The following is a 27,177-nucleotide window of genomic DNA, read 5'->3' on the forward strand; positions in this document are numbered from 1 at the left end:
AAGTTGTTTAGAGTCGGCCATTCTATAACATACTAAAAGTTAACTTAAAGGTCAACCACCCATTTAAAGCAAATTAGCGGGTCAGTCTTGAAACACTTCTTTGCAGGTCTAACCAATCGGCTGACTTTATGCATTGGTCTCAAAAGTCAGAACCATCAGAGCAGTGAATAGAAAGGCAGTACTTCCATCAACTGTATCAAGCGGGTAAAGTGCAGATGACAACGGGGCGGTAATCCTCTATAGGTAATGCTCAGTTAAAGGAACAGTAATGTCCAAAAATAAAAGTGTTTTAAAGTAATGAAAATATAATACAGTGTTGCCCTGCACTGGTAAAACTGCTGTGTTTGCTTAAGAAACACTATTATTGTTTATATAAATTAGCTGCTGTGTAGCAATGGGGGCAGCCATTCAAAGGCTCAGGTCACACAGCAGATAACAGAAAATCTTAACATACTTACCGTGATTTTCATTTCCTGGACTGTAGCATGGCAGTGGGCCAATAAGGGGTTAATCCCCCGCCGGAAGGCGGCACAGGAAGTACAATAAAAGTCCATCCGGGTCCCCCCGCGCCCATCTCAACGACTGGAGACAATACCCCCTAATAGGGAGGGAAACCCCTGCCCACTGCCATGCTACAGTCCAGGAAATGAAAATCACGGTAAGTATGTTAAGATTTTCTGTTTTCCTGTCCTTTGCATGGCAGTGGGCCAATAAGGGGATGTAAAAAGCAGAACACATAGGGAGGGATTATTCAGGAACTTTTATTGCAGCAGCTGAGAGGACACTTAGCCCAAACCCAGCTAGGTTTTTTGAATAAACATCGAAAGAGTAGTGTTTTGAGAAAGTATGTAAATTTTTCCAGGTAGCAGCTTTGCAGATCTCGTCAGCTGGAACTTGGGCATGGAAGGCCCAAGACGCCGCTATACCTCTGGTGGAGTGTGCTTTGACTGATGATGGCCCAGGTACTGTTTGAGAGGAATAGGCCATGAGAATGCATTCTTTAATCCATGCTGAGATTACTTTTTTGGAAGCTCCCATGCCTTATCTAGGACCTCCGAAGAGAATAAGAAGATTTTCAGATTTCCTGAAACTTGACACCTTGTGTATATAGCGCTTTAGGCATCTCACCACATCGAGATTGTGGAGTCTATTCTCTTCTTCGTTCTTGGGATTCTCAAAAAAAGTAGGAAGCACTATGTCTTGGGACATGTGGAATTTTGTGGCAACCTTGGGAATGAAGTTTTCTCGAGTTCTTAGAGTAACTTTATCATGAAGGAACTGAATCTTAGTTGCATCAGATGAGAGAGCGTGTAGTTCTCCCACTCTTTTTGCTGAGGAAATGGCAAGTAGGAAGACCGTCTTCAACGTCAGGATTTTTAATGGTAAATCATCTAAAGGTTCAAAGGGTGCTTTGGTCAGTGCATCCAGTACTAGGGAGAGGTCCCAGGGAGGGACTGTGTCTTTAACTGGAGGATGGATTCTGATGAGGCCCTTGAAAAACTTTTTGATCAGAGGATATGAGGACCATTGAATGTCCGTATAAGCAGATATGGCAGAAATCTGACCTTTCAAGGTAGAAGCGCTGAGACTGGCCTCTAAACCTGACTGCAGGAATTCGATGATGGTGACCTCTGAGATGAGGAAAGACGATCCAAATTTCTCTAATCCCCAGCTGGAAAATTTCTCCCAGATTTTGTTATATTTGGAAGAGGTAGACATCTTTCTAGAAGAAATAAGAGTGTTGATTGCTCCCTCTGAGAGTCCTTCCTTTCTGAGTTTTATCCTTTCAATCTCCAAGCAGTCAGGGCCCAGTACCCTGGGTCTGGGTGCAGTAGGGATCCCTGGTGTAAAAGGTTCGGAGTTACAGGGAGTCTGAAGGGCTCCTCCTGAGACATCTGAAGTAAGAGGGGGAACCAGAGTCTTCTCGGCCACCAGGGAGCTATGAGGATGACTTGAGCTTTGTCCTCCTGAATTTTTTGATGGTTTTTGCTAACATCGAGATTGGAGGGAAGATGTAAGCCAGTTGAAAGTTCCATTGGAATGAGAAAGCATCCCAAAAGGTCGCTCTGGGGTCCTTGTCCCACGAACAGAACACTAGATTCTTCTTGTTCTGAAAGGTAGCCATCAGGTCTATGGATGTGTGACCCCACTTTCGGCATATTAGGTCGTAAATCTGCTGGTTCAACTCCCACTCCCCGATAGCCGGAAATTTCCTGCTGAGGAGATCCGCTAAGGTGTTCGATGTCCCTGGTATGTAGGAGGCTTTGAGGTGGTTCGCATTGTTTTGAGCCCATTCGAAAATAGTTGTGGTCAAGCACAACAGTTGTTTGGATCTGGTTCCTCCCTGGTTGTTTATATAACTCACTGTGGTTAGGTTGTCTGATTTGATCAGTATAGATTTTTTTCTGAGGTGTTTTTGGAAGTGTAGGATCGCTAGTAGCACCGCCTTCAGTTCCCTCCAATTGGAGGATTTTTTGCTTTCTATGGGTGTCCACTTCCCTTGAATTTGGAAGTGTTTGAAGTGTGCTCCCCACCCCGCTCTGCTTGCATCCGTGGTCAGTGTTTCCCAAGTAGGGGAGGCGATAGATACAGGAACTTGCAAGTTCTCTCTCCTGAGCCACCATGAGAGATGAGATATCGTCGTCTGTGATAGGTGAATCAACTGGGAGTTTTCCAGGTGATTCCTGTTCCATTGGTTCAAGAATTCTATCTGGAGAGGTCTTGCTTGAATTCGTGCCCATTTCACTGCCTCTATGGTGGACATAAGTTTCCCCAGAATTTGTTGACATCTCTTGGCAGTCAAGGATGGATGACGAGACAGATAATCTGCTTGGTGTTGTATGTCTGAAATCCTTTCCTCTGTTAGACTTACTTGAAGTTTTTTGGAGTCTATGATAACTCCCAGAAATTGAATCTGTTGTGTTGGCTCCAACATGGACTTTTCCCAGTTGACGAGCCACCCCCATTTTTTCAGAGTATCTAGAACTATACTCAGGTGTTGTAGGAGGAGTTTTTTGGAAGGAGCTTTCACCAATATATCGTCTAAATATGCGAAAATCTGGATCCCCTTTAGCCTTAAGAAAGCCATCATGGGAGCAAGCACCTTGGTGAAAACTCTTGGGGCTGAAGCTAGTCCGAATGGGAGCGCTTGGTATTGAAAGTGCTTTCCCAGGATCAGGAACCGTAGGAATTGTTTGTGTGGTTCCCACACTGGAACGTGCAGATAGGCATCTTGTATATCTATCTTGAGCATCCAGTCTCCATGGTTTATGAACTGGCATATAGACCTCAGTGTCTCCATTTTGAATTTTTTTGTTCTGAGGAATTTGTTCAGATGGCCTAAGTTCAGAATTACTCTGAAATCCCCATTCTTTTTTCTTCTTAAGAATAGGTGAGAATATATACCTCTGTAATGTTCTCTTTTGGGGACTTCTGTGATGATCTTTCTGTCTAGTAGGTCCCCAAGGATCATCTTTAGGGTAGAAACAGCTAGTGGGGATCGAGGCTTTTCTGAAGACACAAAGTAAAACGTCGGAAATTTTTGAAGATCCAGGGCATAACCATTGCTTAGGGTTTTTACAACCCATTGATCTGATACGTGTTGAGCCCACACTGTCCTGAAATTCTGAAGTCTTCCTCCAAGGCAAGACAGAGGGGCTCGCGCACCCTCATGCCGATTTTTTGTCCTGTTTGAAGTCCCTTCTTCCAGGTGCCCCTTGTCCCTGGGTTCTTCTCCAGGGTTGCCTAGTAAAGGGCTTTCCCGGTCTATACTGTTTGGCCTCCTGCAGGGGATTTTTTCTAAAGGGCCTCTTGTCTCTTTTGTCCTGAGGAAGAAAAGCCGATTTTCCTGCAGAGGCTTTGGATATGATTTTGTCGAGTCTTTCACCAAACAGAAGTGACCCTTCGAATGGGAGGGAGCAAAGGTTATGTTTACTTTGCGGGTCAGCATGCCAGTGGCGCAGCCAGAGAGCTCTACGGGCCGCCACACTAAGGCCCATAGCTTTGGCCGAGAGTCTGACAAGATCCATGGATGCTTCCGTAGTGAATTCGTTTGCGGTTTTGACATCTTGGATCATTTCAATAAGCTTTTTTCTGTCTGTTCCCGCTTTGACAGCTTGTTCCAGTTCTTCTATCCAAATGTGGTTGGCTCTGGCCAGAGTGGTAATGGCTATGGAGGCTTGGTTGGACATTCCACATGTTAGATACGATTTTTTGAGTGTCATGTCTTGTCTTCTTTCCATCGCATCTTTTAGCGAGACTCCTTCGTCCACAGGCAAGGTAGTACGTCGAGCCACTCTAGTGATGGCCGCATCCACCTTAGGGGAGGCTTGCCAGAGTTTTGAGTCCTCTTCTTCGAATGGATACATCTTTTTAAGTCTTCTGGAGAAATTAAGTTTTTTATCTGGCGTCTTCCATTCCTCTAAAATGGTTTCTTTAATGACTCTGTGTACCGGGAATTTTTCTCCTTTTTTGACCGCTGATCTGAACATTTTGTCATGTTTAGGAGTATCCTCAGTATTGTCAAGTTCCAGAGAAAATCTCATTGCTTTGATGAGTGGCTCTAGGTATTCAAGGTTGAAAGAACAGGTATCTTCAGACTGTTCTTCTTCTTCTTGATCGGTTAAAGATAGCTCCCCTTCAGAAACACTGGAGTAGTGCGTGTTCCTGTGAGGTCTGTCACTGACCTCAGTCATAGAGGAGGGCGCCTTGTGTCTTTCATCTAGATTGTGTAGTACTTTCTCAGTAACTACATTGACCATATCACTCATAGATTTTTTTATGGTAGTCTGCATCCAGTCTTTAATAGAGTGCAGTTGATCAGAGGAGGGCCCAGCCACTTCCTGCAGACACTTCTCACAGAGCCTTTTGCCTAGAATTGCTGCTTCTCCGCATGCAATACAATCAGTTCTGGGAGTCTTCCTTCTTTGAGATTCCTCTCTTAATGGGGGACTCCTGAAAAATAAGGTATTATAATTACTCACCGCTGCTTGTAGTTTGTATCAATCACGATGGAAAAAAAACTCTCTTAGTGCCTTACCCCCTGGAGCCTGAGCGTCTGCAGCTCATAATTGACAGTCTGGAGGAAATAAATAACATTGTCAAGTAATTAAAAAGATATTCCAAAGAATAAGGCTCCAGCGTTTAAAACCTCCATGTAACTTACACCTGGGATCAATCGAGAATACAGGTGCACACAGATTCCTCAGTCTTGTCTTGCCAGAAATGAACACCAGCCAGTTCGTTTGAAATCATAAGAGGAACTAACCTGTGATGCGCTCGTCCTTTTAAACCGGCGCGAAAAGGCGCGTGCGTGAATTCGCAGCGTGAAAACGTAGGCGCCATTAGAGAGATGGGCGCTGGCGTCTTATCGCGCATGCGCTACCTCCGTTAAGGCAGCATTGCGGCTGATTGCGCCATCGGCAACAAAGGCCAGAAGCCCGCCGGCTTCCCCTGGAACACACACAAGGTAAAAACCTCGGTCCCAGGCGATTCAGAGGGAGAGAGTAGCACCTCTGGTATGGGGGGTATCTTCGACAGGAAAATTGAGATGGGCGCGGGGGGACCCGGATGGACTTTTATTGTACTTCCTGTGCCGCCTTCCGGCGGGGGATTAACCCCTTATTGGCCCACTGCCATGCAAAGGACAGGAAAAGCTCTGTCTGTCTAATGGTGTCTAATCTGTTATCCATTAGTTAACCCCATTGCTCCACAGCAGCTTGTTTATATGAACTATAGTAGTGTTTCTGATGCAAACAGATCAGTTTTACCAGTGCAGGGCAAAAGTACATGATATTTTCATTATTTTAAAATACTTACATTTTTTGGTGTTACTGTTCCTTTAAATCGAAGTTGCTCAATATCTGCAGATTCCTCCTACTGCCGTAGGTGTCTGTGTTCCTCTAGCTTTTCATTTGGGCGCTCTATCTCCTAATGCGACTCGATGCTCTCTCATATAAACTAGGAGCTGCCGGCTGGTGCGGGACAGAGAGAGAGAGCGCGGCCAGGAAGCAGTGGGAGTGTGAGGAGATTGGTAGTAGGGTGGGATTTGGAGAGGAGGGGCCAGGGGGACGTCAGGGGATTTTAGCTATGAGTCAGGGTATCCAGAATTTTACATTTACACACCGCTGCGTTTGCTGCTCTGACTTTCTTGCTTACACTTCTGTGTCATTCATTTCCATGTGCGCATAATATGCTATGTGCGATAAATGTATAACCCGGCACTTTATCGTATTCTGCAGATTGCTATCTCGCCCATTGACTAGTGGACACACGTCACACATGCAATAGAGTATTCGAGACCTGAGGGGTGAGAAGTCCATAGAAAGGGTTGCGTTGTGGGAGTACAGGTTGCCTTGCTCTTGTCTATGGAGCACACAGAAGTCTTTAGACGTGTGTATTCCCGTGTGGCGTAGCAGACTGATGCATTCCTTTATGCAGGTGTGTTATCCACTGGTGTTTATATCACGCTGCTAGGTACAAAAGGGGTACAGGCATTTATAATGGGGAAGAAATTGCTTCTAAACTACTTTGGCTGTATATTTATTTTGGTCCTGATACCCTTAGTATTTAGTGAGTCTAACTATCCTCCTGAATCTGCTCACCCTGGCATAACTGATGCCTATGATTCCCCCGAGGATACCCGCCATGAACTCTATGATCGCACCAATCACAGTCATGGAGGGCATCATGGAAAAAAGAAAGCCTTCCCTGTCCTTGATCTGGATTACACTCGTATTCGAATGCCCTTTGAGATAGCACTATGGATCCTTCTGGCATCACTTATGAAACTTGGTGAGTAGAGGCTGTTGGTCAGAGCTTAAACCAAAGCCAAACTTTTTTTTATTGGCCATGGAAGTTGAACTGGTAATAATTTCATCTTCCATGTCATGTTACAATGTGACACAGGTCTTAAGTTGTAACACCAACTATTTGCAGGATGGAAAATGTTGCAATAGGGTTGTTTATACCCTACTTACTGGAATGGCGGTTGTTGAATACGATCAGGATACATGTCTCCATTTGCCTGGGACTATGTAAACAAATCTGTTTTCACTCAATTCCAGCAATCTTAAGACGTGAAAGTCACATGCTTATAAATTGTCATTTTTTTATTATTATCCTTTATGTTATTGCAGCACTTTGCAGAGACTGTTCATCAGTTCCTGCTCCAATGGAGCTTACAGTCTCAGATCCATATCACAGTCACATAGCAAACAAGGTTTTTAGAAGGTTGTGTTCACATAAGCATATTTAAGGCACATGTAAAATGATTAAAATGCACTGATTTTTCCTTGCATTTCCTGCATTCTCTCTCTCTCTGCAACTTTTACATTTTAAACTTTTTTTCTTCTTCTCTATTGATTAATAGTATTGCCTGTAAGTGCTGTGTTCACAGCTAAAGGTTACATATGGTGTCTTTTGACCACAGGTATAGGAATACACTGGCACTCAAGGCATTTCAATGCAGGGTTGCCCCTTGCTATTTATTTTGTGCGAACGTGCAATGTTTCGGGGCAAGCCCCTGTATCAAGCATACAACATAACCAAAGTGCAGACAATATAACAATTGATTAATTGTAATAATAAGCATACAAAATTGACAACCCCCTCCTTCCACCTGCTTGCCCCGTGTGTGGTCCAATCAGGAAAAAGTCCAAAAACATAAAAAATACAAAAGTTATATTATTAAAAATATAAAAGTCCAATCCCAGACCACAAAAATCACAGACCACACAAAAAAAATTCTCATGAGTGCAGTGCCATACCTTTTTTGGGGCTTAAACCAGCATTGTTAGAAGCTATTGAAACTCCACAAAAAGAGGTCAGTATAGATCACCCCCTCAGGGTTAAACTGTAGCAAGAACCCAAGGTTCAAATTGCTATGGTAAATTATCTTTAAATGAAAAGATAATATGGATTTTTTAAAATATAGCATACACCTTTAACAAATATTTGTATGATAGAGATTGGATCAGTACACATAACTTGGTAAACATGGGAAATGGAACAGCAACAGTTTCTGAAGAGGAGATACAATAATTATAAAGAACAAAGCCAAAAAAGCCAGTTTTTAAAAATGAACTATTCGTGGTTTTACTAATTTCCTTAAATAAGATGCTATATTGTTTTATTGTAATGAAAAATAAGGTTTATTCTGACTGGCTTGACATGTTAAATATTTGTTTTTTTTAAAAGGACCATTTCCATGCAGTGTTTTTGATCAATGAACTATGCTTTATTTCATTATGATTAATCCATTCTAGTCTGGCTAGTAAATACATAAATCAAATTTTTGGTTAATAGCCTATACATCTCTCTTTCATTGTTAGTTAGTAGAGAACACCCACAACCCTCCTCATAGACAAGAATAGAGTACTATGGTGTTTGGGAACACTCTGTTTTTTGTTTTATTAGAACTAATCACATAATGAAGATAAGCTCTCCTCTGAACTCTCCTTTGTGTCTTAAAAGAGTAATACAAATTAATGGAAAAAAGAAGTACAGTGTCACGCTTCCAGCTGTGTTCTTGTGAATGTATAGAATTATAACTATTTTATGTTTAGCAACATGTGTGGTTGTAAGTAGTCTGTTAACATGAGGAACATTAGTTTTATGTAGGCAATACAGAATTGGGGGTTGTAATATTTACATTGCAGTGTTGCTTTTCATTTCACATAGATAATCACCTACTTGAGTTACTGATTTCTTTTTTTGTTCTGTAGTATCAAATATGCCATCAAATATCCATATGCTTGCACACATTTCCGCGACAAAGCTTTTACAGATTATATGAGGGGGTTATGTGGCAATTTGTTCCACATTAGGAAAAAGGTTCCTAAAAGTGTTTTTAAAGAAAGAGAAAAGTACAGAATGTTGTGTTCTAAATGCTCCCAGCTGTATTTATCAGTACAGTACTATGCAAAATATTTAATTTGCTTTCTATTTTTATTTTTTGTAAAATGTATGTTTCGTTATCCTCAGCTTACAGTGGTACTTGAAAGTTTGTAAACTATAGAACGAGAACCCAGTCAAACAAACAGTTATTGATGCTCTGCAGGCTGGAGAAAGTTAAAAAACAATTTGGACTTCTCCAGTCCACTGACAGGCACAAACAGAGGCAATTCATCCCCATTGTTACCCTCCCCTGATATGGCTGAACAACAAAGATCACACCAAGAGAAAGGTGTTGTAATACTGGGAGAGTTTTCAAATATCCCCAGGCTAATGACTAAAGGTGGCCATATATGGCCCAACGGATTGAGTCGGCAGATTATTGGCCCATTTATGGGGCCCTCCTATAGGTTTACCTTACCAATAATAGGGTAGATTTTGATCAGGCAGGTTTGAACATCTTATCGGGGAGTGGACTCATTGCTCTGTCTGCCTTTATCCCCATCATAGAGATCCAATGTCGCCCACCTCAAGGTTGGTATATCAGAAAAACATCTGCTCGTTCAGCAACTTCTCCAAACAAGCTGATCTTTGAATGTGTCGCCAACCTTTAGAAACTATCCCAAAAAAATTACATTGCTGCCTATTTACAGTTTGCTGTAGACTATAAGGCTAAGTCAAAAGGCTACTGGAAGAATGTTTTATGGATAGATGAGACAAAAATAGAACATTGTTGCCTTGCACAAAGTGATATGTTTGACAAAAGGCAAAGACTGCACTCCAACATAAGAACAGATTCCAACAATCTGTGAAACACGGTGGGGGCAGTATCACGGTTTGGGCATGCTTTGGTGCCTCTAGACCTTGATGACTTGCCAGATAAAGTGGTTAACAAATAGGAGGCAAATGGGAAAAATCAATTAGATCTGTTTGAAAACAATACTGTTTGTGAAATGAACTACCTCTTTAATTTAGCTGTATTTTCTGCAATGTAGAAAAACTCTTTTTCACACTTTACAGTTATATTTGCCAATACCTATTTATGCAATACAACTGTAAAGGGACATTAATTAGACCAATCATAATAACAGCACTCTGTAAAATATCCCTTCATCTTTGTTAGGTTTGTGTGTACAGGTGGCCATACACTACAAGATCCGTGCCAAACAAGTGGATCTTTCCCCGATATGCCCACCAACAGCAGGGCAATATCGGGTTAATCTGATCGCTCGGACCTGGGGCCAAACAATTGGATTATTACAATGGCAATGGGCGCCAACGGGTGTGGTCCTCAATAGCAGGAGAACTCAAACCCGCCCGTTCATTATCTGGCCAGATATCGATCGGCGAGACCCATCGGAAGCCTACGTACGTGGGCAGACAAGATGCCGATATCGGCAGCTTTAACCTGCCCGTGTATGGCCACCCTAGATTAGTAGGATTACTGAATATACTAAATTTCACTAAATGATTATGGCACAGGAATAACAGACAGATTTCTTGCAGATAGCAGTAAAGGGGCTGTTCACCTTTAAATTAACTTTTAGTATGAAGTAGCCATTGATATTCAGAGCCCATTTGCAATGGGTTTGTTTTTTTGTTTTGTATTTTTCATCAGTTATTTACCTTTTTGTTAATCAGTATGGAATTTCCCAGTATGGAATTTCAGTAGCTAACTGGTTGTTGGCGTCTAATTTACCTTAGCAATTATGGTTTGAATGGAAGACTGGAATATTAATAGGTGGCTGAATTAATAAGACATTAAGTGAAAAAAGTTTTAATAATTTTTTAGTTTCCGAATAACACAATTTTTTTTTTTTTTGGCTGCTGGGGTCCCCTAAAGCTTGAAAGAGGCAGAAGAAAAATACAATTCAAAAATTATAAAAAAATTTAGGACATTCTTCAATACACTAAAATTTAACAAAAAGGTGAACCACACTTTCAAACATCTTCAATATCTTATTTGTAAATGTATTGGATATATTGATTGGATATATTGAATGTTGAAAATTGCTACATTGTTTCAGGAATCAGAACCAACAGTGCAGAGAACAACAGACCGACAGATTATGTTTTCAATTGCAATTGGTCTACTGTAGGATCAAAGTGTGAATATAAATGTATTAAAAATAAAATGTGTTATAGCCAGAATCTGTATAACTATTCTTTGAGGAGTTGGTGGCAGTCCTTTTCTAGACTGTCTTACCTCAAACAATGTATTTTCAATTTTGCGTGCCCTTCCTAAAAGAAAGACAAGGTTTAAGGTTTATCTTTGTTCTTTTTAGCACTTGAACAGAGGCTAGAGTGCTAGCCGAAACGTTAGCAGATTCTTTGTTGAAATAAAGAGATTTTCTTCTCACCATAAGTCGTGTGAGTACGTGCCTTTACTGACATTCGTAACTACCTTTTGGCTTTTTGCACCCAGGCAGAATTGAACCCCTATACGAGTAGTGCTGACATCAAGCTACATGTATGTGTATATATATATATATATATATAATATATATATATATATATATATATATATATATATATATATATATATATATATATATATATATATATATATATATATATATATATATATATATATATATATATATAATCGTAATGTACAATCTTCAAAATGAACCAGCACTCCAAAAGCAGGTTTAAATAAATGCATAGTTTGGATCTTCATGTCTACTAGAAAATCATGTAAACATTAAAACCCCCAATAGGCTAGTTTTGCTTCCAATAAGGATTAATTATATTTTAATTTGGTCCAAGTACCAGGTACTGTTTTATTGTTACAGAGAAAAAGGAAATCATTTTTAAAAATTTTGATTATTTGGATAAAATGGAGTCTATGGGAGATGGCCTTTCTGTAATTTGGATCTTTTAGGATAACGGGTTTCCGGGTAACGAATCCCATACCTGTATAGGCAAATGAATCTTTCTATCCCAAACTTCAAATCAAATGTAGAAATGAAAGTTTAGTGGAAATTTTTGTACACCCATATATGTCAGCGGTCTTATAAACAGTTACCCAGTATGCATAAATGCAATAAAATCACCAAATAAAATAAATGCGCAATGGAATTAACAGTAAACCTAAACACATGTCTGTGTTTGGGGGAAAAATAATACAAATTAAAATGTACAATTATGTTTTTCTAAGCAGAACTAGTGAACATTTGTGAATGTGAAAAGGCTGATTACCGGTAATAAAATTTGTAAATAAAACAGGGCCCTTTAATACATCAGATCTTCTGTTTTTTTATGTGTTAATTGCAATATATAAATAATAGGGATGCACCGAATTTGGGATTCGGTCAGGATTCGGATTCGCCTGAATCCTTCTTCCTTAGGGTTCGGATACGGTTCAGTATTCAGCCAAATCTTTCACAAAGGATTCAGGGGTTCGGCCGAATCCAAAATAGTGGGTTCGGTGCATCCCTAATAAATAACAATATTATGTCTCAGAAAATAAAGTCTATCAAACAGGGAAGTGACCTCTTCCAAGGTTGGTCAGAAACCTGAAATGAAGATGGATAGTTTAGACTCAAACTATAGTGGAAGTGCTATTGATCTATCCTTCTAGAAACCATGTTTAGTGAATCCTTTCCTTTTTCTCTTTTTCCCAGGGTTCCATGTGATCCCCACATTATCCAGCGTGGTCCCTGAGAGCTGCTTGTTGATCGTTGTGGGCCTTCTTGTGGGTGGTCTTATCAAGGCAGTTGGAGAAACGCCACCTGTATTAAAATCTGATGTGTTCTTCCTGTTTCTGCTGCCCCCAATTATCCTGGATGCTGGGTACTTCTTACCACTGCGCCCTTTCTCTGAGAATTTGGGAACTATCTTGATGTTCGCAGTGGTAGGTACACTCTGGAATGCCTTCTTTTTAGGCTCACTTCTGTTTGGTGTGTGCCAGATTGGTGGGGAGGACCTTAGGAGTGTGGGCCTCCTGGCCAACTTGCTCTTCGGCAGTATAATTTCAGCAGTGGACCCAGTGGCTGTTCTGGCAGTTTTTGAGGAGATCCACATCAATGAGCTGCTCCACATTCTGGTGTTCGGGGAGTCATTGCTTAATGATGCTGTCACTGTGGTGAGTTTCTATAATATCTTTTTCCCAGGTGTTGAAAATAAATTTGGGATAATTATTGCAGCACTGAAAAAGAAATATTTAGACATAGTGAGACTTAATAAAACTGCATCCCCCAGACTGAATGTACAGCATGATTTTGGGAAGTATTTTGGGCATTCGAAAAGCATTCAGTATGGGTGAGTACAGGTCTTCTTGTAAGTTTCTGTATATTATATCATTATTAATAATATACCTCAACCCACTTACTAGGGTTTCTGGTTCTTTTGAGCAAGCAGACAATGAATCCACAGCAATGAGTGTATAGTAAAGTGATGTATTGTAAAATAAATCAATTGATTGTTCTACATAAATGATTACACTTAGACTAAACAATAATTACAATATTTACAGTTACACATTACACAAGTCTACATTGTTGTTACCAAAAAGGTAGGGGAATATAGTTCAGCTTCATCTCTGTCTTCTCCTCTGGTCTTCATTCCTCACATGTTCTCTTGTCCCCGGCTTCTCCAGCTCTCTAGCTGCCTCCTCTCAGTTGCCCAGCTCCCCTCACATTTGTCCAGCGTTCTTTTTTCCTGGTTTCTCACCTGCCCCCACAGAAAACCCTCCCAACTGCCAAGATGCTGTGATAAACCCCCAACTTGCCTACATTCTGTTGAACAAGTTTTCTCGCATACAAAATCAGTTTTATTGTCCCCACAGCAGACATAGGCCTTAGTAGTCACAGGAAAACCTTTGTTATGATAATCAGGACTTCATGTAAGTTCCCTGAACAACAGCTTTCATATTAAATAACAAAATCAAGATGACAATTTCTTACATTCTGCTCTATGAAAATGTTCCTCGAGTGCAGTGTAGAACATTTTAAATACATTGTGACACAGTTTGGATTCTTCAGCATACTGTTTTATTCTCTGTAATAATAAAATAGTACCTTGTACTTGATCAAAACCAAGATGTAATCATCTTTATAGTTTTTAATTTTTACCTGATTTTATAGTAGATTTAAGGTATGAAGATCCAAGTTTCCGAAAGATCTGTTATCTGGAAAACCCCAGGTCCTGAGCATTCCAGGTAACAGGTTCCATACCTGTACACACTTCAGAAAAAACAAACTATACTTTTATATTGTCACCAATAAAACATTAAATATATACCCATAAAATAAACAGAACTCTTATTATGGTACCCATAAAAGAGTAATTAATCCTATATTCCTATACACATTCTCTTTATATGGAGATATGGCTTTTCAACCCAATGCAATAATACACTTTTTGTTTACAGTGCCTTCTATAGATCGTTTTTTATATAAAGTGAGCATTGTCCACCTTACAGCTTCCTCACAGTGATTAATCCCTGTGAGAGCTTTTTCTTCATTTTGCATTTGCCCAGTTTAATCTTTGGGGTAATGGCACATAGGTTAATTCCACAGTTTAGGCTAATATGGTTTGAAAACACCAACACATTTTTGGAGTGTAATTAGAAGATCCTCATATGTGATGCTGATGTATATATGGTACTCCATTTCATGCACAATTTCATACACATCTCCTGTTTTCAACTACTCTGTCCTCTTCTTCTTAGAACTACACATATTTTTAGAATCACTTTGTATTCACTCCTTTTTCATCAGTTTCTGGTTAGCATTTAACTCTGCAGTGAATGGCACTGTCATCATGTTTTTGAGCATTTTTGTTTATCAAGTTTGCCCTAGTCAGGTTTTCTTGTGCCCGTCTCACACATTTGTTACCTCTATCCTTTTTACTGGTTCTTTAGTTTTTATATTCTTCTCTTATATCTTCTTTGTGTTCTGCTTCCTCTACAGAAATTACACAAATTGATTATACAATTTTTATCTGTGCTGTTTCTCTTTACTACATATATCTAATTTTTTCAACCACAATTTTAGTAATTTTCCAGCAACATTATTTACATTTTCTTCTCCAGTCTAAAGTGATATTTCTTCCCAAGGTCATTTTTTATTCTCTTTCCTTAGGTCCTGTACCACCTCTTTGAAGAGTTTGCTGACCTGGAGCAAATCACATTTCGTGATATCTCACTAGGCATCTTGAGTTTCCTAGTGGTGGCCCTGGGAGGATTGTTTGTTGGTTTGGTGTATGGAGTAATCGCTGCTTTTACCTCCCGTTTCACCTCCCACATCCGTGTCATTGAGCCGCTATTTGTTTTCCTCTGTAGTTACATGGCATATTTGTCAGCAGAACTCTTCCACCTCTCAGGCATCATGGCGTGAGTTTCTCCTCTGTCTTTTATATCCTTTAACTTTTTAGGGTTTTGCTTATTTCATATTTTTCTGTCTCTGTGTTGCAATCTCTCCCTTTCAAACAATCAAACCGTTTTGGCCCATTCTGATTTGTTTCCTTTTCTTGTTAATGACACTTCCAGGGGATTATCTCTCTTATATGATGCTTTTAATTGTACCCTGACCATATGATATATAAAATGATGATAAATTTCTTTTTTAATGATTTTTTTTAGCTCTCACATTGCTTCTGATATCTTCTCTTTCTCCCTGCAGTCTTATTGCCGCTGGAGTTGTAATGAGACCCTATGTTGAAGCCAACATCTCCCACAAGTCCCATACGACCATCAAGTACTTTCTTAAGATGTGGAGCAGTGTGAGCGAAACCCTTATCTTCATCTTCCTTGGGGTCTCAACTGTGGCTGGACCTCATAAATGGAATTGGCCTTATGTCATCAGTACACTCATCTTCTGTTTTGTAGCCCGTGTTCTTGGTATGCTACCACATATATATATTTAAATATGTTTTATGTATATTGTAGCGTCTCTTTTCTAAACCTATACATAGATATGCACGTGTCTTAAAGGTGAAGGAAAATCAAAATTTAGGCTCCCCCAAATAATTGTTTTGATGTACCTGATACCCCTAGCAGGTGCTCCTGTCAGCTAAAAACTGTGCCAGCCTGGGGGTCTTCCAACAAGCAACCACATATAGGAGTTCCAACAATACGTAAAATTTGCTAAGGGAAAGGATTGTACTGCTCTCAAACTTTCAACTTAAAAGAATTTATAGAGGGTAGACACTACAGCTACTCCAAAACAAATTCTTGTTTTTTTTAAAGAAGCAATAGCATATTTCTAATCTGACATGTTTTGTGCTCAACTAGCACATTCTGTTTATGAAAAAGTAAGCATGGAACAACTTAAATTTAATATTTTTTTTCTGTGTGTTTATTAAATAAATTAAATCAACAGCCCCACTTAGGTTTTTATGAATCATTTGAATAAAAGCCCCCTTGTCCATTTTTATGAATATCATGGGTTAAACAGATGAGTATAATGTGAGTCGGCTAATTCTTATGTAGAGTACAACATAAATTAATAGTGTCAAAATTATATGTCTCTGAACATCATAATTTGACAACTGGCTAGACATGTGATAATGTGATATTTAGAAAAAAAAGCTAGACACCACTTTTAACAGCTAAAATAGAACTACCTTTTTTAATCTGCCATTTAATTCTGCTAATCAATTGTTTTTAGGTTTTTCTTTTAAAACATGGCTCAAGGATGCTTCATTAAAACTCATTAGGGCTAATTTACAAAGACAAGTGCTAGGTGCAAAAAAAATGCATATAAAACTGTACAGATTTAAACAGTATTAAACAGGTACTTTAATTGACACATGTTCTTCTTTAATTACAGCATGTTCCCAAATTCTGGTTGCTATGCTTTTCTAGATAAGGTACAAAGGACAGGGCATTACAGATGTTACTTTCAGGATGTCTACACAAATACACACCCATCTCCATGCAACATGGCTGTCCAACTTTCTACTTTTTTGTAGAAAGCAAATATAAATTTTTGAAAATAATTGTTTGGTAGCCACCAATAAAGCACCTTGCAGCAGTGATTCTGCATATTCTGCATTGTATGTGGATACACTGCTAGACCATCTCTGAGGATTGAAGCTTCACAACATTGTTTGTTAGGGCAGTGCACTGGAATACCTATAATAGTTTAAAATTAGAAAGCTAGTGTAGACTGCTGCTGTTGATATTACTCTAAATAAAAAGAGAACTGGTATGGAATCAGTTATCCGATTATGGGGATCTAAATTACGTAAAGACCCCTTATCTGGAAAGCCCCCCTGAGCATTCTGCATAACAATTCCCTTATCTGTATTCATAATAATAATAATAGCTTCCCTATTTTTTAACAATTTTATTAAATGATTTTGAATGAACAAGTCAGGAGACAAACACAACAAGCAGCCACCAATGGGAAGGTATGTCATCAGTAATAAAAAGAGCATAATAATGTAACTGTGCAAATAGTCTGCCCCTTCCTTCCTGGATCTCTGATTCCTTTATAACTGTGGAAACTGATATAATAAAATATAGCATCACCAACATGAAAAATCATAAAAGAAGATAAAATTCCCCACACATATCTTAGTGTTGTGCAATTATTCTTTATTGTGTAACATAGTCTTTATAGGTATCGCTTCCCTAGTTGAGACCATAATCCTTCTTGGATAATATGCATTGTATCTGCTTTCTTCTCATCAATTGGCAACATACTGGTAATAAGTGTTAGATGATGACAGGAAATGTTTTGGTAAAGTATGAGATGAGTTTTATAAGAACTTCTGGACCATCTGGACTAACTACATGACTCCACATTTATTATAGGAGTTGGTTCACACAAACTGCTAGGTGCAGGTTTGAGATTTTTCTTCAATTTATATTATTGGTGGTCATCAAGCTGCTTTAACTGTTCTTATTTTTTTTCTACAGGTGTCTTGGGCCTAATATGGTTCATGAACAAATTCCGTATAGTGAAACTAACTCCCAAGGACCAGTTTATCATTGCATATGGAGGTTTAAGAGGAGCTATTGCTTTTTCGCTGGGATACCTCCTGGATGATAATCACTTCCCTAGAGAAATGTTCCTAACTGCAATCATCACAGTGATATTCTTTACAGTCTTTGTGCAGGTGAGCTAAGTATGGAGTGGATAAAATATTGGAGAGTGGAGGTGCAAAGGAGAGCATATAGGATGGTGCAGTTGCCTCTAGGATGTGAAAGAGCGTTCACTATGATCTTTGCCATTGGCAAGATTTGTACAGATAGAGAGATTTGTTGCCTTTAACTTTATAAGACGCTTTGCTTTCATCATTTTGTCTGGGTTTGTGTAGGTGCAGAACATAACTACTATTAATGTTCTGAAGGGTAAAATATCATGACACCAAAGGTTTGTTCTCCCAAAGAAAAAACAACATTTGACTCCATAGCAAGTACACTATATGGCCAATATAAGGGAGCATAGGACAGGCAGAGTATGGCACACACAGGGAGCATAGGGCAGGCAGAGTATGGCACACACAGGGAGCATAGGGCAGGCAGAGTATGGCACACACAGGGAGCATAGGGCAGGCAGAGTATGGCACACACAGGGAGCATAGGGCAGGCAGAGTATGGCACACACATGGAGCAAAGAGGAGGCAGAGTATGGCACACACAGGGAGTATAGGGCAGGCAGAGTATGGCACACACAGGGAGCATAGGGCAGGCAGAACAGAGCAGGAAATCTCATCTATAAGATGTGCTACATACAGTTCTGGTGCCCCTCCAGCAGTTTGTATGAGTGTGAACAATGTGGGCACTTTCAGTCTGGGTCTCGGGTACAGGGCTTTAGGGCTGTGAACAATGCAAGATTTTACAGTCTGAATTTGAGGGTTAACAATGTAGAGACCAGTTAATCTCTGTATTGATACCTTTTAAAGCTAACATATGGTAAGTAGGCACAGCAGGCAGGCTTTCATGTGGGGATCGCACAAAGGGTGTTGAGGATCAGGACTGGCTCACAGTTTGTGTTCCATTTCATCTCAGAGGTGTTCATGGTGCCTTCACATCAACCAGTCACTTTCATTCACAATCATCTCTGAGAACCCCTTTATGAACCTTGCTTTGTGCATCGGGGCATTATTGTGCGGGGCCTTCAGCAAACTGTTTCAACAAAGCATAGACTTGTCAAGAATGTCATTGTATACTGTGCAGAACCTAGGATCCTACCCCAAACCATTAAATAGCATCATGCTATTATTCCTCCTCCTTCAAATATACAGTTGCCATTATACACATTAAGACAGGTACAGGTATGGGATCTGTTATCCGGAAACCCGTTATCCAGAAATTTCAGAATTACGGAAAGGCCGTCTTTCATAGACTCCATTATAATAAAAGAATTAAAATTTTTAAAAACTAATTTCTTTTTCTTTATAGTAATAAAACAGTAGCTTGTACTTGATCTAAACTAAGTTAGAATTAATCCTTATTGGAAGCAAAACCAGCCTATTGGGTTTATTTCATGTTTAGATGATTTTATAGTAGTCTTAAAGTGTGAAGATCCAAATTACAGAAAGACCCGTTATCCGGAAAGCCCCAGCATTCTGGATAATAGATCCCATACCTGTAGTGTTTTCCTGGCATCTGCCTAACCCAGACTAACCTTTCAAACTGCCAGATGGAGAAGGGTGAGTCATCACTCCATAGAATTCAATTCCACTGCTCACACATACAACACCATGCTCCTAAAAAATAATCTTGTCCGAACTTGCTTCCAAAAACAGAATGAAACTCTGTAGTAAATGTTCAAACCAAGGGGTAATTTTAGATGAAACTACCAATTTTGGCCAAAAATGTGTCTGGATAGCTTTGGAAATTCACTGTAGGTAGATAAGCAGATCTGTGAATGCATCACATGGTCACACACCAGCCAAACATACAGCATCCAAATGGTGCATTTCTGGATAGCACAGTTTTCATATGTGCAGTAAATAATACATTTTATTTACATATTATTTATACTAAAGAGTGTTGAGGATCAGGACTGGCTCACAGTTTGTGTTCCATTTCATCCCAGAGGTGTTCAGGGTGCCTTCACATCAACCAGTCACTTTCATTCACAATCATCTCTGAGAACCCCTTTATGAACCTTGCTTTGTGCATCGGGGCATTATTGTGCGGGGCCTTCAGCAAACTGTTTCAACAAAGCATAGACTTGTCAAGAATGTCATTGTCATATTATTTATACTAAAGAATTTAGCTTTTACTGGGAACAGGAGTACAACAACACAGGACTACGTATGACTACTCAAGTAAAGCTGGCAGGACCAGCTAATACTGTTTTAAATAGCATAATGCTTTTGAGAACCCTTGCATTTATAGCAGGATAATGGTTTAAGAATCTTGAAGAATTTATTGCAAAGACTCAATGTAAAATGTTGTCTGTTGGGTGGGTAATTTCAGTGCTTTACCTTAGTCTTCCAAATGTTACAGATCTATTTTGCAAATATTAAAAAATTTGCGTTGCCATGCTAAATTAATTATATACTTTCTAATTTGAATACTTTGTTTTTGGGGAATCTTGCACTTAATTGTTCATAGACACTCAAGGTGGTAAAATGTATTCTCTGAACTGTAGCCTAAAATACCATGCTTAACACATCCAGACAGACCAGACAGTGTCATGTTTTTTATATGGATTGCCTAGTAACTTTTCATTTCATACCTTTTTCATGGGGTCCAATTAGCTCATAAGATTAATGATACAGAAATATTGCTTTATTAGCTATTCTGCTACAGTTCCAGTAATATATAGAACAGAAAATAAGTGCTTACCCCCAAAATCCTACTCTGTTTGACACCCACCTGTCCCTAACTTATTTAGGGCATGACTATTCGACCACTGGTAGAGCTGCTGGCTGTGAAGAAGAAGCAAGAATCTAAGCGATCAATAAATGAAGAGATACACACTCAGGTAAACAATCCCATCACTCCTTTTCTGTTATGGCACTTACCAGTTAATGGGGAAAAAGCAAGAGTGAGAAGAAGCAGATACTGATACCAGTGTCTCTGTTCCAAACTTTTCCTTTTACCAAACTCTTAATGGGCAGATTTAAGATGACTATTCGGGCCCTTTAGACTGATTCATCAGTTTATCTGCCCATGTATAAAAATCAAGTTGGGCAGGTTTTTTTTCTCTGCAATCGAGGACCGCATCAGCTAGTTGATGCGGTCCTCGTCCTGTTCGCTCCTATTCCCATTGTTGAAATCCGATCACTTGGCCCTAGGGCCGAACAATCGGATAAACCCAATATCGCCGTGGGCATATTGATGGAAAGATCTGCTAATTTGGCAACCTCGCCAAACGAGGGGATCTTATTGGGGATGGCACCTTTAATGTTTCACTTGCTTTAGCATCTGTGACTAATATAAGCATGCCATATTTTTGCCATTTTAGTCTGTTTGCCATTTCTCTCCCCTCCAGTTTTTAGATCACCTTCTGACTGGTATAGAGGATATCTGTGGTCATTATGGCCACCACCATTGGAAAGACAAGTAGGTTATAAAACACTTTCATCTGATGTGTATATATATGTATCATTCAAAATCTACCTGGGCAATTTCTCGTTTAAGGGTTAAAAGATGCACCTCTCTTGACAGCCCACATAACATACATATAAATGGTTGAACATATAAAAAGTGTTGAACAGTAATGGAATATTCATCTGCAGGTAAAAGAGTCTACCATAGATAAAATGTTTATGGACCGGAAACATAAACAGCTGTTATGGGGGAGGGGGTTGCTTTTAATTGCTGCAGCTTTGACTATGAAGGTCTAGTCCATCATAACCCCTTCCCCCCCCCACCCGTTTAGACTAGAAGAAAATAACTTTCATTTGAAGCAACGTAGGGGGTTCTTCACAGTCAGGACAGTGAGGTTGTGGAATGCACTGCCGGGTGATGTTGCAATGGCTGATTCAGTTAATCAGATTCAGTTAAATCCAGCAATGGCTTGGATTTTTTGGACAGACATAAAATCAAAGGCTATTGTGATACTTAACTCTATAGTTAGTATAAGGTATGGGTATATATAATTTGTGTGAATATAGGGAGGGGTGTGTTTATGGATGCTGGGTTTTCATTTGGAGGGGTTGGACTCGATGGACTTTGTCTTTTTTCAACCCGATTTAACTATGTAACTATAACTGCCCATGGGTCTTGTTCATTAAAACTGCCCATGTGCCATAAGCCTTGGTGTATTATATTGCTTCCATGGAAAACCAAACTTCCCAGGATAGTGTGCAGCTTAAATATGGAGACAAATGAAGGAAATTTTGTGGAAGAAATGTTTATGGACTACCTCTGCAAAAGAATTGGGGCTTTTTTTATTTTTTTTGCTGAATTACACTGTTTAGGAATGCTGGGGTTTGTAGCCTAGCAGCAATTCAAGAGGAAAAAGTAAAATTTCCCTCATGCAATTAAGTTTTTTTTCCCCTCTCTTGTCAAGATTGAACCGCTTTAATAAAACTTATGTGAAAAAGTGCCTTATTGCTGGAGAAAGATCTACCGAACCACAACTTATTGCCTTCTACCACAAGATGGAGATGAAGCAGGCAATTGAGCTGGTGGAAAGTGGTGGCATTGGAAAAATCCCCTCCACAGTATCTACTGTGTCAATGCAGTAAGTCAGCAGTTAAAGCAAAGTTAATTTGCATCAAACAATGAAACCAGGAGAGCAGAATGTTAAAGGGATTTGGTTGTATCACACATAATTTTCTGCGAGCTTTGCTTGCAAACCCCTGCTCATCTGAGTAATGTGTGGACACATGCAGAGACCGCCATCTTCTCTGACAGCAAGACTCCCACTCCCCTTCCCCTATGGTGTAAAGCCTAACCTCTTCCAAGGATAGATGAGTTCTACTCTGCTAATTATCAGACTCTGAATCAAATGCTTGTATTTGGTCTCTCCTGCAATCATTTATTTTTAATTGGAACAAAAATATATGTGACCAAGCGTCTGATGTACTTGTTACCCCCAGGTACTTGCTTATTCAACAGAGCTTCTGCAGAGTTCTTTTTGAGTGAGAGACCTGTTACACTAGTTATCAGCGAGTAAACTCTGATCCAGAATCGTACTGCCACTGGGCATTCCCACCACACATGCAAAAAAGAACCATTCTGATTACAAGCCCTAAAGCACAACATGGAAGAGGTCGGGTACCATTGGGAAAGTCTTTCAGGCACTAAGTACCATTGGTGCAAGACCTTTTGAGAGGTCTCTTGTATTAATACATTAACAGAACATTTCACTGTATCTCTAAATATGCCATTCCAAGTATCATCATCAAAACACTGTCGTAAGACTTTTTCCCATTGTTTTACAAATTTTAATGATTTAGCAGGTGCCATGTGAATCATGTTGTCATATAGATAAGATAATGACCCTTTATTAGGTAAAAGTTGTAAACATAACCTCTCAAAAGCAGTGGGAAAAGTGAACACAGACCCTTCATGTAGTGACTTTATATAGTGCGAGATTTGGCTGTAACGCAGCCATTCAGACTGGGGAGCTTTATAGGTGGATTGTAAGTGTGGGAATGACACCATTTTGTTTGTCCGGTGAGTGAATGTATAGTAATTAAATAAGACTGTTCCCACTAGGAGAAAGCTTGAGCCGACATACCAGGGGGGAAATCCACATTGTTTAATAAACACATAGCAGGTTTATGGGGAGAAACTAGATTATATGGCCCTTTTGCTTGGGACCAAAGTTTCATAGAATGGGCTATTATTGGATTGCTATAAGATTTTTTAATTGGAACTTCTTAATCCTTCATAGGAATATTCAGCCTAAACCCAAACTGTCCGATAGAATCATCCCAACTCTGTCTAAGGGAAAAGAAGAGGAAATTCGCAAAATCCTACGAACTAATCTTCAGAAGACACGACAGCGGGTACAGTTTTTTCCTGTTTAGAACAGCATACCTAGTATTTCTATACCATTCTTTACCGCCTCTTTACTTATGCCTTTTTCCATTACAGCTACGGTCATATAACCGTCACACTTTGATGGCTGACCCATATGAAGAAGCCTGGAACCAGATGTTACTGCGAAGACAAAAAGTTCATCAAATGGAGCAGAGGGTAAGGGCAACACAACAGATGTATGGTTCTGTAGGGATCACATTTAATGCTCGAGATTTGTTTTCTGTTCTGAAGAAACTCCGCTTTGACACAGGTGTAAATACAGATTTTTGAGAAATACACTGAATGAAACTGAATGAAAGCTAGCAATTTGCCTAGAGAAAATTGCGTAAGTAGAAGATACATTAGAAAGTTCTAATGCTGGGGAAATATTATTTTATGTATTTCTAACAGGTGACCAATTACTTGACTGTTCCTGCACACAAGCTGGATTCCCCTACCATGTCAAGAGCCCGAGTTGGCTCAGGTAAGTACTGCGTGGCTTACTTATTATGTAAATAATATAAATTAACCCATAACAAACCATTAACAATGAGCTAATGAAAGTAGAATAATGAAAGTCAATCTGAAGTTTTGGTGCGTTAATGTGCTGGGACATATTTGCCATTTGTTTGTGAATGATACTCAGTGTTATGGGTGCAGAAAGCGAGTTTATGGCGTGTTCCTGATGTAATATGTTCAGATAATTGTTTTGCGCTGTTACCATTGGTTTCTAAATTCTTTCTTCCCTGCTTCACATTTCTTTTTGCTTTCTAAAATCTCTTCTCCAGACCCCCTTGCCTATGAACCCAAACCAGATTCTGAGAATATCCCAACAATCACTATTGATCCAGCATCGCCAGAATCGGTGGATACGGTAAATGAAACACAGGAAGAGGAAGAAGAGGCAGGGATCACTATGACAGTACCAGAGCCCCATTCACCTGGTGCTGATGATGTATTTATTCCCCAAGAAAGCCCCAACTCTCAGCGTCTTCAACGCTGTCTGAGTGACCCAGGACCTCACCCAGAGGAGATTCAGCCTTTCATCCCTAAAAAAGAATAATGCAATTGACCTATAGACTGTGTAAGACACAGAAACATGTGTATGAAAGGGAGCATTTAATTATTATCTACAAGTTGCCATCTTCTTGCACTGCTGGAAAAGCAAAGGGTTTTATATCATCTCTTCTTTTCCTTTCCTGGCTCCAATCTGCTCTCTCTTTCCTAATCATTCCTTTTACATTCCCCCTTCTTTTTCTTTCCCATTCCGTTCATTTACGTAAGTTTTTTTTTTTACATTTATAACCAAAGAATATATTGTAAATTTTATTGAGTTAAATGGATTTGTCCTGTTTTAATGCTGTATACACCTGGTGGTGGACAAGTACCCTACAGTGATATATATATATATATATAATGTTGGACATTGGCGCACTGCAATGTGTTTTTAGTAGCCAAAACTTGTAGGGCAACAATGCTAGAATCTATTCTTCATTGTCCTATTTGAAAATCACCTAGTCCATGTGCTTTTAGATGAGTGAACATGTCTTTTCAAGTGATTGATCTAGAGGGCATTTGGAAATGGGTTGGATAATAAAAATGCAACAGGGAAATGCCTCAAATCCCACAGGTGCCTTTGCCCTTAAGAGAATCATTGCAAAACACATGCATCGCTCTGAAGCTCATACTGGAAGATGCACTTATAAATAAAAATAACAATAAATCACCCACTAAAAACAGATGCCTCATGATATCATACAATAGCATGTGGGTTGTTGCTTACAGAATACTTTATATGGATGAGAATTGCTAAAGTACAGAGACAGAATGAAGTTCATCTACTTGTATCATCAGACAAAGACCAAGAGCGCTTACTTAGCCAAGTGGTGCTCTAGTCAAGTATCTGTAAGCAATCTCAGCATATGTACACAATACCCTAGCACCAGCCCTAGAGATAGAGCAATCATACTAAATAACCAGTGCTATCTCTGGCTGTAGTTTCTCCAAGCTTGCCTTTTGAGACCCTAGTAGCTGTAGGGTTTACCATAGATCCAGAACTATATTAAGTGAGCTGTCCACTGAAAAATACTTTTCAGTATTCAGTGAATAGAGGTTCCTAGGTAACTTTGCAAATGCTCCGTAATTTCATATGGTTGTATTGCATTTCATACAGTATACAAAGGTATTTTTTGGCGAGAGAGAGCTTCTCCTTTAATAGCACAGGGCAGGCACAGGCAACATTGCTGCTCCAGCTGCCAGCTAAACTGTCAGGATGCTGAGGCTGTCATTCACAAGCAGCTGGAGTGACAATGGTTCCTACTTCCTGGGTTCTCCAGTGTCCACAAATAGCAAATTATTCTATACTAACCTGGGTACAACTTATATTATTGTGAATGTATGATGTAAAAATATATAGACCTGAATACGTGTATACACACTGTGTTTGTGTACCTATATATATTTATAAATATGCCTAAAACCCACAACAAAGCACCAACACAAAAGTATATATTGTTAGCCTGACTTGTTGGCAAAAGGATGTAAACTGATAGTGACTTTGATCTTGTTGGTGACGAGCTCTCCTGTAGATACACTTTAGCCATGGACCTCACCAGCAGGAAATACACCCACCTTCTTCCCATTTGTGGTTATTCACTTTTATATTTTACTCATATTCATTTTGCTATGCATTCCTCCCCTCCTGGGGTTCTGTTGCACAACATTGGTAGCCCATTATTTGGTGTGACTGAATAAATCCGGCACAAGCAGCCTGGATTGGGCTAACATATAAGATACGTCTTAATATTTCATCTTGCTTTTCTCTGTTTGGGGTGAGGTGAGCCATTAAAACTAGTATAGAATAGCTATTACAAATACAAATAATACAGTTGTGCAATAATTGTGCCAGGGTCTATGCACTCCCTGCACATATGCGTAGGCAGTTGTGCGCATGCATCACGTGCCTTTGCTCTACATGTAAATGAATGTGTGTTGTACAGCCAAAAGAGAGGAGGTGCTTAGATAAATGTGTGTAGAGATGCCTTTGTCTGTGAAGTTCTCTTAAACATGTTTGCTTACTACAGCCCAATATGTAGAACTGAAATTGATTGACTTAGAAAATAAATGTATGTTTTTAATGCTGTTTGAGCCTTTTTATTTAATCCTAGGCATTGACTTCTGGTATTTCCATAAGGATAATTGTGTAACTTTGTGATTCCCTTCCATCCCATTGTTATGACAATTCAAATGGGTTATGTTTGTGAAGATTCTCATTCATCCAGGTCATCGTATATCTGTAGAAATAAGTCAAACCAACTGAATTGTGTTTTTCTTGAAGATGTTTCACCAGTCATCCAACTGAGAAAGCCAGTTGGATGACTGGTGAATCGTTTTCAAGA

At 39.4% G+C, this 27,177-nt stretch overlaps 2 protein-coding genes and 1 long non-coding RNA gene across 4 annotated transcripts; 1 reads left to right on the forward strand and 2 right to left on the reverse strand.

Annotated features, from left to right (window-relative positions):
• Window positions 1–3,668: 3,668 nt before the first annotated feature.
• LOC121399716 (lamina-associated polypeptide 2, isoforms alpha/zeta-like) lies at window positions 3,669–5,646 on the reverse strand. Its single transcript, XM_041581260.1, has 3 exons — window positions 5,165–5,646; window positions 5,039–5,077; window positions 3,669–4,953 (listed from the first exon to the last, which is right to left on the reverse strand). The coding sequence occupies exons 2-3, from the start codon at window positions 5,065–5,067 to the stop codon at window positions 3,669–3,671; spliced, it is 1,314 nt and encodes a 437-aa protein (XP_041437194.1). The 5' UTR covers window positions 5,068–5,077; window positions 5,165–5,646.
• A 341-nt stretch (window positions 5,647–5,987) lies between these two features.
• On the forward strand, window positions 5,988–26,921 carry slc9a1.L (solute carrier family 9 member 1 L homeolog). 2 transcript variants are annotated; one of them, XM_018246435.2, is made up of 12 exons: window positions 5,988–6,792; window positions 12,519–12,979; window positions 14,979–15,229; window positions 15,519–15,736; window positions 17,762–17,961; window positions 20,697–20,786; window positions 21,297–21,367; window positions 22,320–22,493; window positions 23,652–23,766; window positions 23,855–23,956; window positions 24,191–24,263; window positions 24,568–26,921. In XM_018246435.2, the coding sequence occupies exons 1-12, from the start codon at window positions 6,501–6,503 to the stop codon at window positions 24,840–24,842; spliced, it is 2,322 nt and encodes a 773-aa protein (XP_018101924.1). In that variant the 5' UTR covers window positions 5,988–6,500; the 3' UTR covers window positions 24,843–26,921. The 2 variants fall into 2 exon arrangements, with proteins under 2 accessions (XP_018101924.1, XP_018101925.1); XM_018246436.2 differs by having other exon boundaries at window positions 12,519–12,748.
• Window positions 11,848–13,778, reverse strand: LOC108708101. Its single transcript, XR_001934385.2, has 2 exons — window positions 13,402–13,778; window positions 11,848–13,042 (listed from the first exon to the last, which is right to left on the reverse strand). It is a non-coding gene; the product is annotated as an uncharacterized LOC108708101 (long non-coding RNA).
• Window positions 26,922–27,177: the final 256 nt, after the last annotated feature.

This window comes from Xenopus laevis, chromosome 2L (assembly GCF_017654675.1).
Source record: "Xenopus laevis strain J_2021 chromosome 2L, Xenopus_laevis_v10.1, whole genome shotgun sequence".
Classification (NCBI taxonomy): domain Eukaryota; kingdom Metazoa; phylum Chordata; class Amphibia; order Anura; family Pipidae; genus Xenopus; species Xenopus laevis.